This window comes from Enhydra lutris, unplaced genomic scaffold (assembly GCF_002288905.1).
Source record: "Enhydra lutris kenyoni isolate GAN:26980312 unplaced genomic scaffold, ASM228890v2 scaffoldscaffold50, whole genome shotgun sequence".
NCBI lineage: Eukaryota > Metazoa > Chordata > Mammalia > Carnivora > Mustelidae > Enhydra > Enhydra lutris.
In genome coordinates this window covers 12,602,625-12,623,831 of record NW_019154134.1, presented here as the reverse complement: position 1 = coordinate 12,623,831, position 21,207 = coordinate 12,602,625, and the positions used below count along the sequence as shown (strand labels likewise).

Sequence of the window (21,207 nt, the reverse complement as noted above, 5' to 3'; positions counted from 1 at the left end):
AAACAGAAACAGATTCATTTATGTTCATTTCCTGTTCTGGTTGATTCTCTCAAAAAATTTAAAAACCTAAGGCACAGTAAAACCACCTCAAATGGACAGGACTTAAAGGAATCAAAAGACTATCGATAATTTTTGAAATCTTTAAAATTCAAATTACTGAATGTTGGAATGTTGTCTGCATTTCACTTTTCTGCTTCAAAACTGAGAAAATTCAGATTAAGACCCATGTAACAATAGTTAACCATCTCTCTTAGCCATGAGTAATAAATTATTAAACATTCTAAGAAGCCAGATTTTCTTCCTGCACCACATACAGATTTGCTTTGAATATAAATTTCAAAACTGTTACTGAAACTTACTTTCAATTAACTTTCTTTTAGGAAATAACACCAACTATGTCAATGGAAAAAGTGAATGTAAAGTTAAAATTAAGAGATAACAAAGAGATATGAAAATATTACGAGGTTCCCAAAGGAAACACCAGGTGGCACTGGTGCTAAGTATCAGTAGATCTATCTGTATTGTGTTTTACTTATTTCAAAACCCAACTGGCTATCTCAGATCACTTTAAGATATAACCTGATTTATTCAAGTTGAATTTTATACTGGTTTCATAATTCCATAACACAACGTCTTTATGATTAAGGGCATTTGAATATACTTCTAAATAAAGAAATAATCCTCATGTTTTAATAGAGAAATAAGTTCTAAGAATATAATAGATATAATACAAACACACTACAAATTATATGTAAAAAAACATAATTTCTAATAGGTGAAGACCTATAAAGAGAAAGAAGACCAGTCTTCTATATAATTTTTTCATTGTTAGTAAACAGTTTTGTTACCATCTAAAGGGAACATGAGAGGCACCACAGAGACACAACTTTTAATATCTAGCATAAACTCAAACAGAAGGAATCTTCCCTTGCATTGTGATATGCTGAATTTACTAACCATGGAAAAACAATAATAAAATTTATAGTGTAATTGTCTACTTTATAATCAACTACTTTTTTTTTTTAAAGATTTTTTTTTAAATTTATTTATTTGACGCAGAGAGAGATCACAAGTAGGCAGAGAGGCAGGCAGAGAGAGAGAGAGGGAAGCAGGCTCCCTGCTGAGCAGAGAGCCCGACGCGGGGCTCGATCCCAGGACCCTGAGACCATGACCCGAGCTGAAGGCAGAGGCTTCAACCCAGTGAGCCACCCAGGCGCCCCTATAATCAACTACTTTAACTAGATATTCTTCTGAATATATTTTAGATCTTTTTACAAAGTCAGTCTTACTATTCTTGAAAGGTATAATGGCTGCCTTAGAATTGTAACACAATGAATTATTATTCAAAATGGAACAAATGTTAGGACTAACACATCCACTAAAACATGAAAAGTACATGTAGTAAAAGTCTGTTACAGTATTTTCAAAGGTTCATATCATTTTTCATTATCAGTTTAGATCTCAACTAAAGGAACTATATTGAAATCTTTAACTGAATGCCTCAACTACTTTCAAATCACTTTCACTGACACCATCTACATCTTCAGTTCATGCATAAACAGTGTTTCTGTTACAAACCTGGGCTCTTTTTTCTCTAAGTTCTTGCTGCTGTAGTCTCCTTTTTTCTCGTTTTTCTTGTAATTTTTCTACTTCTTTCACACAATTAGATTTTCTACGTGCTGAAAGAAAAAGATGAGCTGCTGAAGTAGACCGTCTTATTTACAGCACTGTACTTACACACAAAAATGTTAAGTATAATTTCACCACATACACCCAAAAAATGGTACACATGACAAGGCATGCCTTTAACAATTATGTGAACTTATGAGCTGCTTTAACAAAACCAGGAACAGGACAATATACAGATAGCAGTCAAGAAAAATGACTTTAACATATTGATACATGTCATCTCTTGGTTTACAATCACAGATGTATGAATTGGAAAGGATCAAGAAGCGTAAAATTCTTCCATAACATCTGTCAAACTGTCATCTGACCAGAATTTCAAATTCAAAGCAAGTGGAAAGTTGTTATAATTTTGTATTTATAAATATTCTTCAAAATATATATTTCAAAACCCAATTAACAGACTAAACTAACAAGAAAAAATATTTTTCCACGGTGGTGAAATGAAATCTGCAATCAAGCTTATAATTAGACTCTTTACCATTTGGGGACTTCTAAGGATGACCAAGAGAGAATACATGTATGCCTAGAATGACTGAATCCTTGATACATGATTTACATACAAGGGGGTCCAAATTCCTTTTTTGCAGCTTGAACTGGAGATATATCTGAAACACTACCATTCTGTTGTGCAGACGAAGACTGCTCAGGAAGCTGACTAGGCCGTGCACGTGCAGAACCAACCACTGCAAGTGAAATGAAATTTTTTAAATTCAGATCAGAAAATCAGTAAAGGTGAACTCTAGTAAAGGAACAGAGATACCTCAAAAGAACTGATACTTACGAGTTGTCAGTTTTCTACTTATGTGGGTATAAAGAGAATGTGTAATAATCAATTCTGTTCAATCAACTAACAAGCCAAGAGGTTTTCAAGGTAATGTATGCAGAGACTTAGACTTCACCAAGGTAATTTTAACTACAAAACTCAATCTGAATAATTTATATAAAAAAGCAAAGCCAAGGGGCACCTGGGTGGCTCAGTGGGTTAAGCCTCTGCCTTCAGCTCAGGTTATGATCTCAGGGTCCTGGGATCGAGCCCCGCATTGGGCTCTCTGCTCAGCGGGGAGCCTGCTTCCCGACCCCCCCGACTTGTGATCTCTTTGTCAGATAAATAAATAAAATCTTAAAAAAAAAAAAAAAAAAAAAAGCAAAGCCAAGCCTGAATTTTAATAATCATTTAAAAAACGTAAGTGTGCAGGGGCGCCTGAGTGGCTCAGTCAGCTGCGTGGCTGGCTCTTAATTCCGGCTCAGGTCATGATATCAGGGTCCTGGAATAGAGCCTTGAGTCCAGCTCCGTGTTCAGCAGGGAGTCTGCTCGAGGATTCTTTCTCTCTCCCCCTCCTCTGCCTCTGCCCACTTGAGCTCTCCCTTTCTCTAAAATGAATAAATAAATCTTAAAAGGCCCCCTTTTTTATACATTTAAGTGTACAAAATAGAAATTTTAAATTTTTTTTTAAAGATTTTTTTTTTTATTTTATTTATTTGACAGAGAGAGATCACAAGCAGTCAGAGAGGCAGGCAGAGAGAGAGGAGGAAGCAGGCTCCCTGCTGAGCAGAGAGCCCGATGCGGGGCTCGATCCCAGGACCCTGAGACCAGGGCCTGAGCCGAAGGCAGCGGCTTAACCCACTGAGCCACCCAGGCGCCCCAGAAATTTTAAATTTAAATGCACTGTCATTTTGAAAAATTTATACAATTCTCAAGTACATAAAGTAAAAAAACACTCCTTCAACCCACCCTGTAATTCCAAATCCCGCTCTTTGCTCCTCAAACATGCAAATATTTCCCAATGTATGTTATAAAAGTGAAAAGATAAATATAAAGTAAAATATAAACACCACATTTTACAAAGCAATATATAGTTTCACAAGATTCAAAGGAAGGATAGTGTTTAAGGTGCAGGACTTTCCCTCCACCTCCAATCTCTCTTCTAATACCTGCACCTGTCCTGTCCCCCCACCCCTACATACAGAGAAACATCACCATCAGAAACATCAATTCTCAATTGCCGAAGAGTAAAAAAGAAATTAACTGTGCTTCACATTTCCTTACTGAAAATACAGGGAAAACATGCAATTAACTATAAATTGTACCTGTTCAATTTTTCTGTAGCTGATTACCAAGTCGTGAATCTTTTGGGAAAACTGTTAGCCAGAAAGTCAGGTAAAATGGGATTAGATTAATAACTCTTGTGAACTCAATTAACTGACTAATGCCTCATTCCTTTCTTTCTCATGATACTCTTCTCAAATCTACAAAGTTATTGGGTAAAGGAGAGTAATCAAATATTGCATGTAACAGAGTTTCATATTCATCACTTACCTTTATAAATAATTTTTTGTATTACTCACTTTTTTTTCAAGATTTTAATTATTTGAGAAAGAGAGAGAAAGAGAGAGTGCGTGAGCCAAGGGAGGGCCAGGAGAGAGAGAGGGAAGTAGGCTCCCCACTGAGCAAGGAGCCCAATGTGGCGCTCAATCCCAGGACCCCAGGATCTTGACCTGGGCCGAATACAGAAACTTAACTGACCGAGCCGCCCAGGCACCCCTTTATATTGACATTACTACATTAGGAAATCAAGAAGATACTAATCTTCAAATTAGCCATATAAAGTTTAAATCAATAATAATGTCAATGGTAATATTCACTTTTGATTTACCTCGTTGGGACCATACTAGAAAGTTAATAGACAAGAGATAAATGTTTACCTCTGTTATCTCTTGGAGGAGGGTCATTCTTAATAGAAGCCACAGTCCGTCGATTCTGTAAGAGAAAAATAAAAACGTTCACTTTACTTTCTCTCTTTACTCCTATTTATAACTTGGCCTTCCTTTAATTAAACAAAAGTAGGTGAACATAATATAAAACTAGATAGAAAAAAACTCTAAGTAATCTTCTAATAATTACTACTAATGCCATTAGTATTCAAGTTTGTTTATGTGAGTATTGCCCACCACCTCTACAGAAAATGCAATATTCCAGAATTAGCACAAGGCAGGTACTGCTCATATTAAGTCATTCGAGCTTCAAAACAACCCTATCGGGTCATTACTATTATTATTATTCTGGTTTCATAGATGAGAAAACTGAAGCAAAGAGAAGTTATTTCGGTAAAGGGCATAGTTTTAGCCACCATGCTAAAACCACGTAATACATTTCAAAGGTAGGTATTACATTTCATCTCTGGATGTCAGAGTAATCAATAAAATTCTGGCTTTAGACAACCTACTGTCTACTATTAAACTTAAACATCAAAATACCATGATTATGTTGTCATTTCTACTGAAAGACTTCATTAGACTTTCAAAGACTTCGAACTGCAAAGTCTAGGGCAGTAAATTTTTGATCCTATCCTTTATTTACCAAGACTTCATTTTATTCAACTGAAAAAAGGTATCAAATAATGGCTCTCAACGCGAGAGAGAACATTTGTACATTTAAATCAAATGGGTACTATTAAAAGAATATTGATACAAGGGTCTCACTTTAGAGAAAATAAAACTGAACTGCTAGGAGTGGGCAAGGCATCAATATTTTGAAAAGTTCTCTAAGTGATTTTAATGCCCAGCAAAGGTTCTTTTGTTTTTTGTTTTTTTTTTTTAAGATTTTATTTATTTATTTGACAGACAGAGATCACAAGTAGGCAGAGGGGCAGGCAGAGAGAGAGAGGAAGGGAAGCAGGCTCCTCACTGAGCAGGGAGCCTGATGCGGAGCTCGATCACAGGACCCTGAGATCATGACCTGAGCCGAAGGCAGAGGCTTAACCCACTGAGCCACCCAAGCGCCCTCTTTTGTTTTTTTAAGATTTTTTATTTATTTGAGAGAGAAAGAGAATGAGAGAGAAAGAGAGCATGAGAAGGGAGAGGGTCAAAGGGAGAAGCAGACTCCCCGCCAAGCAAGGAGCCCGATGCAGGACTCGATCCCGGGACTCCAGGATCCTGACCTGAGCCGAAGGCAGATGCTCAACCAACTGAGCCCCCCAGGCGCCCCACAGCAAAGGTTGTTAATGACATACAAAGAAAGATGATCTATAAAGATCCTTCAAGGCTGTGAAGCCAAATACGGAAAACAATCCATCTACAAGTCATAACTAATGATGTCTAAGCAGTGACACTCAATGTGCTAAATTACATGAATTGAAAATCTGCCTTATAATTTAAAAAGTAGAATGTTTTGCTGATATCGTTAAGCTTCTATCATACATTATCTGGATGCTGATGTATGTCTTCCCTGTAAAATATCAAGTTTCTCTAGGGTTAAAGTCATGTCATTCATCTTTATGTGTGATAAAATCAACAATGTAGAAAAATTAACAAATGCTTGAACTAAATACATAGAACTACAGATTCAACAACTGTGAGCAATTACCTGGTTTTGAAAGAGCTGCACGTAAATACACAATTTTAATAGTGAGAAATTTCAATAGGAAGGAAGAGGAATTATCTTTTAAAGTAATAAAAAGGGCATGGCTTTTATTTTTATAAAGGTAAAACTGTTAGGGTATATAGCATGGTCTTAAAAGTTTATCTTCACAGATAACACAGAAGTAGTTAAACTGTACGCTATCATTTCCCATCTTTCTCTAATAAACATAAAGAGCAGAATTACTATTTCCAAAGACTGCTGGAGTGGGAAATTATTATGAATAATAAACATTCTTTATCTAAATCACATGTAGTCACTTAACAAACATTGATAAATGGTTTTGACATCCCTATCTCCTGGGGAGCTATTAGTCTTAGGAAAAATCCTAATCAGGAAAGAATTTCTAGGATTTTACCTAATAAGTATTGTTAACTGTGAACTGGACAACCTCAATCCTTCAAAGAATGTATGCATAAACATGACATATAGATGGCAAAAAGAATTAGTTTTATTTTTTAAAAAAAGCAAACTAGTATTTAAAATATACTCTTAAAAGCCTTTTCATTTTAAACCAGAAAATACATACACATGCATGCACATACACCCTATACACCTCTACTCTAAATTTTCCTTACTAACCTTTACAATTTTATTTACTTTGGCTGAAGATGTTGGAGGTGGAGGTGTTTCTGGACTGGGTTCAATTTCTTCATCAGGTACAAGATCAGGGTTAAGTGAAAAGATGCTCTCAAGGTCAATCTGTTTTAAAAAATGCATGTATCTTCAGAGTAAATTTTGACAATTAACCTTTTATATTACAAATTTACACAAAGAGAATGACTGTTAAATGATCTGTCTCATGAAAAGTACTGAAAACAAAATTATCTACAATTACAACCCACATATTAAGACAGCTATTAAGACTGCATTTTATGGTCTTGATAATATGTCCCATCACTTACAATGTACAGGAAGAATCTACCTTTCTTTGAAATGTTTTAATCATGTGAAAGTTTTTCTAGAAATGATAAAGAATACATGCACTATATAAAAAGTATACACTTTACAGTTTATTTTGTATTTGGAACCTTGACTGCAAGACTAGAAATAAAATTTAGCTCAGTGACAGGCATGCCTGGATCAGTCAGTGCAGCATGCGTCTCTTTATCTCAGGGTTATAGGTTTGAGCCCCACGCTGGGTGTAGAGATTACTTAAAAATGAAATCTTAAAAAAAAAAAAATTTAGTGATCATACCTCTTTGCCTTTTGTATCTCCATTTTCTATCCATTCAACAGTTACACTTTCATTATCTTCATTTAAAGACGTTACCATTGCTTGATGTATTCGGCCTAAGTGGGAATAAAACATACATTTTAATCTATAAATTATGGTATTCCTAAACAATGCCAAATACAATTTTATAACTTAAAAACTTTTGAAAAACTATGACACTAATTTTCTTACAAGGGATTTCCAGACTCACAATTAGGGAATGACCTTTGTCCACGCAATCATTAATCAATGTGCTGTCGAGACCGGAACTCAAGAAACTGAATAAACTGTAAGTGTATTTTCAACAAACATGAAAAATGGTTACACAATGGCAGAGAATGGCTGAAATTTTTGCCATTATATAGTTCTAATCATTACAAAGTTTCCTTACTATGAGATGAACTGACTGTAGAACAAAAATTCAAAAACCAAATTTTTACACTAAAACACTTCTTATGTAAAAATCACTATCAGGGCACCCGGGTGGCTCTCTCTCTGCCTGCCTCTCTGCCTACTTGTGATATCTCTCTCTCTTTCTGACAAATAAATAAATAAATAATCTTTAAAAATCACTATCATATATTATAGAAATTCACATTATTTTTATTAGATTGAGAAAAGTATTCTAAGTCCAAAAAGGCTGGGAAATGTAATCTAATATCTATACCTTACTTTCTCTGGCAACTCTAGTACTTCCTATCTGTAGAGAAAGGACATTATATCTAATGTATTAACTTGTTTTCCCTCTTAAAACAGACTGTGGATGTTGTTAATAACAATAAAACTAAGTAATTATTTTTACTTATTACAGAATATTCCATTATATTTATTACAATTTACTTCATACCTACTGATGGTCACTTAGGCTATGTGCAATTTTTTGCTATTATAAACACTGCAATGAATACTATTGTACATGTGTCATTATACATTTGTCAGATTATTTCTTTGGAACAAATTCCTAGAAGCAGATTGATAAATTTTGAAGCATTTGTGTACTTTTTATTAACTTGTTTTCATCTTACCCACCCACTCATTAATTAAAGGATAAAAACTATTTGTTATAGATCTGCATCTTCATATTATTTAATAAAATGCTGAACATATGGAATTTTCACATGTATTTGCTGAATGAAATCCTTGGGACATCAATACTATACCTTTAGTTTATACCTCTTTGACTACCTTAAAAAAAACAAACGAACAAACAAACCACAAATCCAGATATATAGTATACAAAACAAACAAGGTTACTGTAATAATAAGGCACTTACTGAGATAAATGGACATTAGAGAGCTGGGTGTTGGGGGTAGAAAAGAAATAACCTAGGAAATACTTGGGAAGATTCAAGGGAGAGGCTTATAAAAAGGGGAAATTGGGTAATATATTCACTGCAATTTAATACGGACAAAAATTAGGTAAACAGTCAGAAGTGGTCTGTGTCAGTCAGGTCCACCAGGAAGGAGACATTGAGATAGGTGAATAAGAGTTTTACTGTGAAAGATAAAGCGGGGTACAAGAGGACTAGACATGAAAAACTTTCAGACTGTGATACAGATCTGAAACCTGTGAAGGAAAGGGTACATAAAATAGGACTGAGCAGAGAAAGCCTCAGACCCTGACACAGATCTGACAAAGTGCTACCCAACCCAGCAGGGAGATCCAAAGCAAAGACTGCCCATTAAAACAGTCCCACACTGGCCCAAAATGGAAATACCCTAGTACCCACACGATGCTCAGTCACTGGCTGGAGGTTTCCCAGGAAACACAAGGCCTTGGCACAAAATCTAAGGAGCCTAAAGCTATTAATACCTAGAGGCTATGAACTATAATGCACTCCCTAGAGCTGAAGGAGTGGTAAGTTCCTTAAAGGGAGATCCAAGCAGGTATCTCCATAGATGGCTGCAACAGGATATGGAAAAAAAAGAGAGACTGAGTTTAACTGTAGAAGAAGTAAAGAGTGGACCCCAGAGAGCCATGAGTTGCCCTGATGACGGCCATTACAATCTAGGAGGAGCTACCACTGCTACAACAAACCCCACATTTATCACCATCTCCACAACATGAGTAGTGAGGCTAAGAACATCAGCTACTGTCTCCCAAACCTACCACCCCTGACAGCCTCAAAAGAGCAATACCCACTAGCAGGAACAAGATGACTGCAGAAAAGGTTTTGGGAAAAATAGAGTATTTTAATTTAAGACACTGATAGGATTTTATCAATAGCAAATGACTCCAAAGAAGATGTACTTAAACACTAGACTACCATAAAGAATAACTTTTGGCAAGAAATGGAAAGGCTGTAGTTGAGGTTGCTGAAGAGGAGAGATAAGGGATCTCCATGCCCAATAGAACTGCCACAATAATGAGAATGAGGGAAAGCATATAATGTTGCAAAAGCAAGACCAACACCACATTCCTACTGGTAAGCATCTACTACAATATTCCAACTTCCCTTGGGGAGTAGACTACAAGATCTATCTCACATGGGCCTTAATCTCCAAAGATAGTCTAGAGACATGAGTAACAAAGAGGATAAAGAAAATCAAGATTTCCTTTTCAAAACCCATTCTCAGCAAACCTCAACAGTGGTAGCTCCAGAAGTTCAATTACCAGTAGAAGATACCCAGAAAACCTTAAGCCACATGTTAGCAAAGTCAAAAGCAGCTGCTCCATTAAGGTTCCTCAAAAAGATGAAAACAGAGCTACCCTATGATTTAGCAATTGCACTACTGGGTATTTATCCTAAAGATACAAATGCAGTGATCCAAAGGGGCATGTGCCCCTGAATGTTTATAGCAGCAGTGTACACAATTAGCCAAATATGGAAAGAACCTAGATGTCCATCAACAAATAAATGGATAAAGAAGATGTGGTATATATACACAATGGAATACTCTACAGCCATCAAAAACTCTGAAATCTTGCCATTTGCAACTACGTGGATGGAACTAGAGAGTATTATGCTAAGCGAAATAAGTCAATCAGAGAAAGACAATTATCATATGATCTCTCTGATATGAAGAATTTGAGAAGCAGGACAGGGGGTTGTAGGGAGTAGGGAGGGAAAAAAATGAAACAGAATGGGACAGGGCAGGGAGACAAACCATAAGAAGACTCTTAATCCCAGGAAACATCCTGAGGATGGACACTGGGGAGGGTACGTGCTATGGTGAGTGCTGTGAATTGTGTAAGAGATGAATCACAGACCTGTAACCCTGAAGCAAATATACATTATATGTTAATTTAAAAACAAACAAACAAAAAAAAAACCCAAAAAACTCTAGAGGTTTAGAAAGGTAGACCTGAGAAAATGTTGGCTTATCTCTACCATGGTCCAGTTTACTCAGCCAACAGGAAGGAAAAAATATGAAATTCCAGTAACAAGAAATGAATAAAGACCAGAGCTGAATGAATGAATCAAGTTTTAAATGTTTGCTTTTTTCTGCCAGTGGATGAGATAACCAGAAATACCTGCAGTATGAGGTTTTGATTATTTTTATCAAAAGCTGTCTCTAAAAATTAAGTTTCAAGTCTAACTTTACCGAATATGCCTTTAAAGTTTTTTTTAAATTGTTTTTTATATGGTCCAAGTGAGATACTCAAATTTCTCATTTTTAATTATAATAAAAAATAATTTTTTCCAAAGCATCCCATTTCTCTGGTTTGAGAAAATTCTGTATTCCAACTTCATTAATTCATTGCCCTTTGACTGATTCTCCCTTTACTTTATTGTAAATTACATTATATACATTTCTACATTTAAAAAAGGGAGGGGCGCCTGGGTGGCTCAGTGGGTTAAAGCCTCTGCCTTCGGCTCAGGTCATGATCCCAGGGTCCTGAGATCAAGCTCCACATCAGGCTCCCTGCTCAGCAGAGAGCCTGCTTTTCCCTCTCCCTCTGCCTGCTGCTCTGCTTACTTGTGCCCAGCCCTCTCAGTCAAATAAATAAATATCTTAAAAAAGCAAGACAGAAAAATGGTGCTACAGGCATCCTTATACATGCATACTGATAAAAATATGCAAGAATTTCTCCAGGATGTGTAGAAAAAATAGAGTACAGAGGTCTGTCACTTTTCTGTTAGTGCCATGTTTTCCAGAGTGGACAGACCTATAATGATTTGTATCCTACTAACAATTACTTCACATCCACATGATACTTAGTATTTGTCAGATTTAATGTATCATACTGTGGTTCTAATTTCTCTGAATTAATAAGGCTGTGCCTATTTCTGTGTCTGCTGGCCATGTGGGCCTTTTGACTGTTTTCTTCTTCTACTTCTCTGAAGAAATTCTCCATATATTCTTGGTACTAATCTCCTGTTACATGTGTCGCAAATATTTTCTCTAAATTTGGGGCCTATCTTTCCACTTTATGATGTCTTTTGATGAATTTCAATGTATTAACTTTAATGTAGTCAAATATCTATGTCTCAATTACAGCTTTTTATGCCCTCAAGTTCTTCCTGACACTCAGGTCATTACAACAGGTTCTGACATTTTCTTCTGAAGTTTTACAAAGTCCTAGGGTGCCTGGGTGGCTCAGTAGGCTTAGTCTCCGACTCTTGATTTCCACTCAGGTCATGATCTCAGGGTGGTGAGATTGAGCCCTAAGAGCTCTGTGCTCAGCAGGGAGTTCACAGGAGATTCTCTAGTTCTCCCTCTCCTACCCCTCCCCCCTGCTCACACATGTAAGCCCATTCTCTCTCTCTCAAATAAGTAAATATTTTTAAAAACTAGACTTTACAAAGTCTTTCATATTCAAGACTGCAACCCACTGTCATTTTGGTTTTTGCGCATGGTAACACAATTCCCACTCCCCCCCGCCTCCCACCATGAAAAACAAATTAATCCAGTGCAATTTCCTGAAAGGTCCTTCCTTCTCTCCTAACTGCACTATGACCTGTCAAATTTCAAGCACACATGCATCAGCCTATTTTTTTTTTATCCTTGAGCCAAAATTACACTGTCTTATATTATACCTTTGCAGTAAGTCTTCCTAGCTGGTAAAAGAAGCTTTCCCACCTATTTGTTCTTTAAGAGGGTCTTTAATCTTCTTAGCCATTCGCATGTCTGTATAAATTATAGAACCCTCTTGTCAAGTTCCAAAAATCAAATAAATAATTTTTTTTAAAACCCTGTTAGGATTCTAGTTGGAACAGCATTAAATATTTTGTTCTAGATTTTTTACATCATTGACCAAGAGTAATATTTGCCAGCAGTTTTCCTTTCTCATATCAACCTTACTCTGGAATAGTGTAAAGTTAGAATTATTTAAACCTTGAGCATCTGGCATGAACTGGTTAAAATCATCTTGGCTTAGAGTTTTATTTATGAAAAGATTCAATTCTCTTAACAATTATATTATTATTATGGTTTTCTATTCATGACTGTTTTGATAATTGTTTTTTTCTTGGAGATTAAGTTTTCACATTTTGGGCATAAAGTTCATAATTATGCTGAATGCCTGTAGCATTTGTAACCATGATCACGTTCTCATTTTTAATTTTTCAACCTTTTTTTCCCACAAACCTTGTATCAGATTTGTCAATTTTGTCTTTTCCAAGAACACTTGCCTTTGCTGAGCCCTTTGTTATTAAATACTTATTACTGCTCTTATCATTATTCTTTCCTTTTACTTAGGGCGTATTTTGCTGGGACATTTTTTTCTCAAATTCCTCAGACAGATGCTTAGCTTATTCATCTTTATTCCTTATCTTCCTGATAAGCAGTTAAAGCTACACTTTTCTAAGAATTGCTTTAGCAGCATCTCACACATTTTTATATTTGGTATTTTTGTTATTGTTGAGTTGGAACTATTTCCTAATTTTATGAATCTCTGACTCATGACTCACCTGACTTTTTGAAATTCCAATCACATGGAAGTTTTCTAGGTATCCTGTTATGATTTCTAAAGATGAAGCACCTGACTAGTGAGAATACCTAAAGTTACAAATAACTGGTATGACTTCCCCACTGTACAGTGGCTTAGTTCAGCCCTGTATATATCTACCTCAATCATACTGGACTGCCTCCCTTGGAGGAAAATTTTCTATAAACCTAGCTCCAAGAAGCTCCTCTTTAAAGCTCCTCTCTTTAAAGCCACACCAGTCTTTATCTTCGCACAGTGAACTTGACGAATGGTGTGTGTGTATTTTTTTTAGTGTCCCCATCTTCCTACAGGAATTAAACTTTTGCTATCATTGCCTGAAAAGCTCCACCATCCCTTAGTATTTCTGATCTGTTTCTGCTCCACTATGATACCTTGTTCTTGAGCTCAGCTACGTCTTTTGGTTTTTTCTTATGTACCTGGGACAGAAAGATGGCAATACATAAACTTCATTGTACTATTTTTGATGAGACGATCCAATCCATCTTTAATTCTATACATTGCATTCATAAAAAATGGGAGTCAGATTTGAAAACTGTTCACACAATCGTATAAAATTGCTATTATTTAAATTATGACCGTTACAGGGGCGTCTGGGTGGCTCAATGGGTTAAGCCTCTGCCTTCGGCTCAGGTCATGATCTCAGGGTCCTGGGATAGGGCCCCGCATAGGGCTCTCTGCTCGTGGGGAACATGCTTCCCCCTCTCTCTGCCTGCCTCCCTGCCTACCTGTGATATCTCTCTGTCAAATAAATAAATAAAATCTTTAAAAAAAAATTTATGACTGTTAACAATCTCAAAACTCAAGAAATTTAGAAGTTTTCAGCTTTATTTCAACTACTTGTAAAGATAAGTTACAGTGTAGATAATGTAATCTTTGAAAGGGAAGTAAAAAAATTACTTGGAAAGTTTTGGAAGTACAGGCAAATTCTGCAAAATCTCCCTCTCTCCATTTTCCCTGTAGAACTTTTTTTTTTTTTTTAAAGATTTTATTCTTGTGGCACCTGGGTGGCTCAGTCGCAAAGCATTTGCCCTTGGCTCAGGTCATGGTCCCGGGCTCCTGGGACAGGAGCCCCCTGTCAGGCTCCCTGCTCAGCAGGAAGCCTGCTTCTCCCTCTCCCACTCCCTTGCTTGTGTTCCCTTTCTCGCTGTGTCTCTCTCTCTCTGTCAAATAAATAAAGTCTTTTTTAAAAAGATTTTGTAGTAAAATCTTTTTTTAAAGATTTTGTAGGAAAATCTTTTTTAAAGATTTTGTAGGAAAATCTTTTTTTAAAAAGATTTAAAAAAAAAGAAATGCTGAGTATCAAAATGCTGTAAGACGTAGGCACAGGATGATGCTTGCATCATTCTCACTGTGAGCCATTTCCTACACTGTGTGTTCATCCTGAAGGCGTTTCCAATCTCTCATATTTACTTTGTCGTCCTTTTGCCCAGTGTCAAATGACTTCCAAGATATTTAAGAAAATGTTGAAAAAAACCCACTGAGGATGGGCAAAATGCAATTATAGTGAAAGCAAAGATTTTACTGCATATAAAACTGACTTGTTACCCTTAATTCTTATTTGTTAAACATGATAGCTTACTTACGTGTAGGTAATTTTATAGTGTCAGTTACATTTATGAAACAGGTTTTAGGGAATTTGGTCAAAGATGAACACAGTGGTTTTTCCCATTTAAAACAAAGGCAAATGGGCTACCACCCAGTATTTTCACATACAACATCTGATTTAAGAACAAATTACTGACCTTAAATGGGAGATGACTGTCTATGTTTAAAAACAGGATCCTCATAGGTTTCTGCTGAGAACTAACAGACTTTTAAATATAATGAAAACATGATAAATACAAATGAAATTAATTCATATGATAACAACAACAAAAAAAAGCACACGGTCTATATTCGACCATTTTTTAAAATTTCATTTATTTATTTGAGAGAGAGAGGGAACACACATGAGTTGGGGGGGGTACAGAAGGGACAGAGGGTGAGGAAGAAGCAGACTTCCCACTAAGTGCCTGATGTGGGGTTCGATCCTAGGATCCTGGGATATGACCTGAGAGCCAAAAGCAGGCACTTAACTGACTGAGCCACCCAGGCACCTCTATATTTGACCGTTTTTAACCAAAAACTTGGAATTTCATATGGTTCAACACAAGAGAAACATACATTTCACCCCAAATTTAGATGTCAGGATAATTTACAAAACTACTAACTACTAGGTCAACAAATATAAATATATGAAATATTTTGAAAGCATAACCTTAACTTCAAAGCCATTTTATGTTTAGTTCATTTTAAGAAATATCTTTGCATCATTTAAGTCTCAACTTTTTGTCCAGGGAAATCAAAGAAAAAAAAAGTTCAGATCTCAACTTTTTAATATATTAGTAAATATTAAGACAAACTATGTTTTTAAATGATGGAATAGAAAACAAACACCTGAATTTAAGCAACCTTTTGCCCCATTAACAAAAGTAATATATAGAGTCTACAAATCTCAGGCCTTTCTAATGTTTAAAATTAAGGTGGTTACTTAAGATTGCTATAAAATCTCATATTTATTGAGCTGTCAAAAACAAGTCTTACATGTTGACAATTGGCTTTTGGTCTCTGAAAACAGGATCCTATTATATGTTTCTTAGTTCACAGCTGAATTCACAGCAGCTGTGAGGCTTAAAAACGCCAGCAACCAATTAGGCTGGCATAAACCTTGTCTAGCATATAAAGTATAATTTGGTTGCAAATGCAGAAGACAACAGCCAAAATAAAACAGCCAAGAATACTAATAAAATATCATTAAAAGCATCTAAAAGACTTAATTTTAAAATGCTAACAAATATATGTATTTTATTTAAAGGATACAGTGGTAGAACATTAGGAAAAACATGAAAATGCAATAATCAATTATTTTCAGACCCACTCCGTTTTTAAAAAGGTTGCAGCTGTTTCTAGCATACCTAGGACTGCAAACTCCATGTTTTTTCTGATTACCCTAATCATAAAGTTGAGGTATACATTAGCATACATGTGGCAAGTCTTCCCCCAAAAGTAAACATTTTTTTTTATCAGTTCCTTTTGAGCTGCTTCTATGAAATCTTCTTTCCAAACTTCTAAATAGTAAGACCTTAATTACACTTTCAAAACTGAAACATGTAAGAAAAAACACAACTAAAATGATCAGTGAAAATAAAACCTCAATTATAAAATTGTTTATTATGGCAATTTTCAAACCTTTTGAAGTTGTTAAAATATACTTTTGTTTAAAGTTATAAATTTAGAGGTGCCGGGATGGCTCAGTTAACCATCTGCCTTCAACTCAGGTCATGATCCCAAAGTCCTGGAATCAAGCTCCACATTAGGCGCCCCACTTAGTGAGGAGTCTGCTTCTCCCTCTCCCACTGTGCTCTCTTCCTCTCCAATAAATAAATTAATTAAAATAAAATAAAATAAAATAAAATAAGAAAGTTTCATAAAACTTTAAAATGACAAAAATGCTTTTATAAATATCATTAAAAATATTATTTAAAAATATTTTACACAAACTCTGAAAACCCTAGTAGTCACTAATCATGTGTAAATAGCCATGTAATGGAAATTAACATGAAAATCTAGCTTATATGCTAACTTAAATACATGGTACTCTGGTGTATCTCTTCTTAATAAAACCTCTAGTAAATTTCTCAATTTTCAATCAGAATACCACTGCATAATTTGATAGGCTCTTTCATCTTGACTTAAAAAAAAAAAAAATGGTAATCAGGGGGCACCAGGTTGGCTCAGTCAATAGAACATGTGTCCCTTGATCTTGGGGTCATGAGTTAAAGACCCAACTTGGGGCTTACTTTAAAAAAAAAAAAAAAAGGTAATAAACTCTAGTTCTTTCCTTTCATACCTTTGCAGGCAGAGACAAAGAGGACAAGCTATCATAAATATCCATTCTCAAAATAAAGAAATACTACTCTGAATTATGAAATCACACATTCAGAACAAGTACTTAGCATAATTTTTCCAGAGGGTGAGTAAAATACACATGCAAAGTCCAATAGGTGGTTAACAGATATCTGAGAGGAGCACTTCCAACTCAGTTCCTACCAGAAGAGAATCCTGATAAATCATCTTAAAACACACTGACCTCAAAACTTTGGTGATTTAAATCATGCAACTGATTAAAATAACAGAGCTCTCATTTTTCTGAAATAAATCTGGTATATTGATTCCAGTAAAATAAATCAATTATCCATTTAGTTACAGAAACCAAGTGCCAGTGTAGAATGCAAATTCAAAATTTTGAGTGCATCTTTCCAAGTGGAGTCAAAGCAAAGCTTGTTATATTAACGTTCATTGTCGTTAGAGAGATTTGTTTTCCAGCTGTCCTTTAAAACAGGTACAATTCCTTTTTGTCAACCTACTAAAATTTAGACTATAAAAGGATTCTAAGTCAAGAACATGACAAAAAAACCCACCACTTTACCAAGTTTATAGTACAATTTTCTGGTATTGTAACAATGAAACTGGAAAAAGTGGGAAAAATAGAAACCGCTAAAATGCAGCTTTAAAATAGACTAGGGGGAGGGGTGTGTGGGTGGGTCAGTGGGTTAAGCCTCTGCCTTGGGCTCAGGTCATGATCTCAGGATCCTGGGATCCAGGCCTGCATTGGGCTCTTTGCTCAGTCGGGAGTCCACTTCGCCCTCTCTCTCTGCCTGCCTCTCTGCCTACTTGTGATCTCTCTCTCTCTAATTTTTAAAATCTTAAAAAAAAAAAAAAAGACTAGGGGGTTCTGGCTCAGCTGCTTAAGCCTCAACTCTTCATTTCAGATCAGGTCATGATCTCAAGGTCTTTAGATGAAGCCTGTGATTGGGGGGGTGGTCCACACTCAGTGGAGGATCTGTCCTTCCATGCCCCACCCCCATACTTGTTCTCAATCTCTCAAATAAATAAATCTTCAATAAAACAAAATAAAAGTCTAAATTATGACAACCAAAGGACACAAAAGCATTATTTAGAAATTAAAAAATTGTTACTATTCAGTAATATTTATACATCCTTTCTTATTTTGCCAACTACCTCAAAGCAGTTTGTAATTTATTATTTATATTCTCTCCAACAGTAAATGTCATTCTGTTCCTACATGCCCCTAACCAGTAAATGAGGACAGAAAAGAATGTGGTCATTTGTCAGAGATGATTACAGCAGATTCAACAGAAGTCAAATTCCCAAATTCTGATACCCAGGTTTTGTTAACTAATCTAAGCAGTGATGAAAAGAATCCTTAATGAGGACTACATATGCGTCACACCTTCTTCAACAGCTTCGAGGGAACAAGGAGCCATTAGAGAAAGACACAAATAATGCCTCAGCTGACACTGGTAACACTGCTGTTGCTGTTTAGTACATCCCTAGGGAATGTGACTTTGCCAAACATAGAGACCTTTTTGTTTTGGTTTATCACATTTTAAGATGTTACTATTATAACTAAGTTAAAAAGCTCTAGCATTTCTCTTCTTAGACTTTAAAAGCACAAAGCTGGAATTTTAATACTAGAAGAAAAAACTGGAAATGATACAGCTAGGAATTTTCATGAAGAAAATACAACTTAAAATAAGGGACAAATTTCATATTGTACACAAATCACAAATTTTCAGATTCTCATCTCATCTATCCATTGTTTTGAAGAGGGATATGAAAATCAAAAACTGTTCAGTTTCTCTAGGGCGACAGGAAAATGTTGGATCTTGTTGGGGTGTTTGTGATGAATGAACCACACTATACACTAACAATCTGGGCAGATTTGTCATTTAGAAGAACCCATTGTGCAGCCTTTTAGGGAAGTTCCATTCTGAATTCACATAGGCAAAAGAAAAATGTCATAAAGGGGCCATAATGCCATTAAAAAGTATTAAGTCACTATAGTCTCCTGATATCACTTTGCATATGTGGGGTTAGGAGAAAAGAAGATTAAAAACTGTCCAAAAACACTAGTAAAAGGAACATAAAAACAGAATTTCTTAAAAAAAATCCCCATGCCATAAAACAGGATTAAAAAAACTTCATGAAGTTTATTAACTAAATAAATCTCAACACATTTTAACTACAAAGGCATTCTTCATATCTACATTCCCTTGGGTGATAGAATACCCAAAATGTATCTTCCCTCATTTGTTTAGATAAAAGATCCACTATCTAGAATACCACAGCTTTACAAGCAGTGGAGTTAAAAACACATTGCTGATAGCCCCAAGATTTGAAAAATTGCCATACACAGATGTTCAGCTGGATACATTAAGTAATGCTATCTAATTGCTCCCTAGCTCAAATTATTTAGTCAAAAGGGAATTCTATACCAATACAGCTGTGCTATTTTGTGAACTTGTCATAGTGACATGTAGATATCATCTTCTGTTATGCTTAAAACACATCCTAACAAGAGACAGAGATCTTTTGGAATGTTTTCAACAACAGTAATCCAGGTAATGTAAATGTGTACATGTTTATTGACAAAATTTAAACATAACTTACAAAACTGCCAAAAACATTGTAAGATGTTCAGCTATCTCAACTGGTTTTCAGCTACCCTCCTAACTTTCATTAGGAAATTTAAGGCCTGAACTCCAATGACTGAATGCAATACTGTTTCATTGCAGATACATTAAGAAGGACACCAAGCCAAATGGTAACATCAAAATCTTTCAAAAAAAAAACCTCTCACTGATAAAGCAAGCTGGATATTCTACTGAGATGAATCTTAACATATTAACACTGAGAAGAGAAACTTGGTACTGCCTACAAAAATAGTAACATAGGTCAACACTAATAAGAAAAACTCCCTAGTATTCAAAATCCAGCCTGTCAACTCTCCCTGTCTGTCTTCCAGGATAATGAGACAGAAAGGCTTCCATGGAAGCCTTGAAGAGTGTTATAAACACATCGTAAGTGATTTTCAAAAACCCATATTCTAAAAAAGCACTTTTTCACCAGAAAATGAAGAAAATGGAAATTAACATTCAAAATAAAACTGTTACATAGATGAAATCTTCATTGAAAATGCTGAGTCTTTTAGTCATACTAGTACAGTGTCAAACCCCCCATCATTGAAAATCAATTGAATGTAACTTTAAAGAAGTCACATTCTTATTATATAAAAAATGCATTCCTGCATGCATTATTTTATTGCTTGAATAGCACTTCAAATTCAAAACATTTACCCCTAACTCCTTTGTGATGGACAAAACTGTGTCCCCCCCCACCCAAACTCATATGTTGAAGCCCTAACCCCCAACAGGATAGTGTTTGAAAAGGAGACCTTTGAGAGGTAATAAGAGTTAGTTGAGGTCTTGTGAGTGGAACCCTCATGATGGGATTAGAGGCTGTCTAAGAAGAGGAAGGAGAAGTTCTCTCTGCCAAGTGAGGACAAAATGAGGAGGCCATCTCTAAGACATGAAGTAGGCTCTTATCAAGAACCCAGTTAGCCAGCACCTTTATCCTGACTGGACTTTCCAGCCCAGAACTGTGAGAAATGTCTGGTGTTCAAACCATTCACTCTATGTATTTGCTTATACCAGCCAGAATAGACTAAAACATTTTCTTTCAAATGATGACCCATGACCAAGAAAAAGGGACATACATAATAAAGAGGTCTATCCAACAAGAAGATTTAACTGTGAATATTTATGTCCCTAACTTGGCAACAACCAAATATATAAATCAATTAATAACAAAATTAAAGAAACTCATTGATAAGCCTAAGTAGAAGACTTCCACATCCCACTCACAGCAATGGACAGATCATCTAAGGAGAAGACCAACAAGGAAACGAGGGCTTTGAAAGGCACAATGGACCACTGGACTTAACAGATATATTCGGAATATTTCATCCTATAGCAGCAGAATACGCACTCTTTTTGAGTACATATTGAACATTTTCCAGAACAGATCACATACTGGGTCACAAATCAGGTCTTAAAGGGTACAAAAAGACTGAGAACATACAATGTTTAT

The 21,207-nt window shown here is 35.7% G+C and overlaps 1 protein-coding gene across 3 annotated transcripts in view; it reads right to left on the bottom strand.

The window, feature by feature from the left end:
* Positions 1-21,207, bottom strand: part of LOC111156880 (kinesin family member 2A) — a 74,474-nt gene that overhangs the window by 26,380 nt on the left and 26,887 nt on the right. For 2 of the 3 annotated variants that reach the window (XM_022518009.1, XM_022518010.1), the window contains exons 2-6: positions 7,305-7,399; positions 6,689-6,808; positions 4,393-4,447; positions 2,250-2,372; positions 1,579-1,679 (exon numbers count right to left, since the gene is read on the bottom strand). In XM_022518009.1, the coding sequence (XP_022373717.1) occupies positions 1,579-1,679; positions 2,250-2,372; positions 4,393-4,447; positions 6,689-6,808; positions 7,305-7,399 (494 nt within the window). The remainder of the gene's footprint in view (positions 1-1,578; positions 1,680-2,249; positions 2,373-4,392; positions 4,448-6,688; positions 6,809-7,304; positions 7,400-21,207) is intronic. The other variant, XM_022518011.1, reaches the window with a different exon arrangement.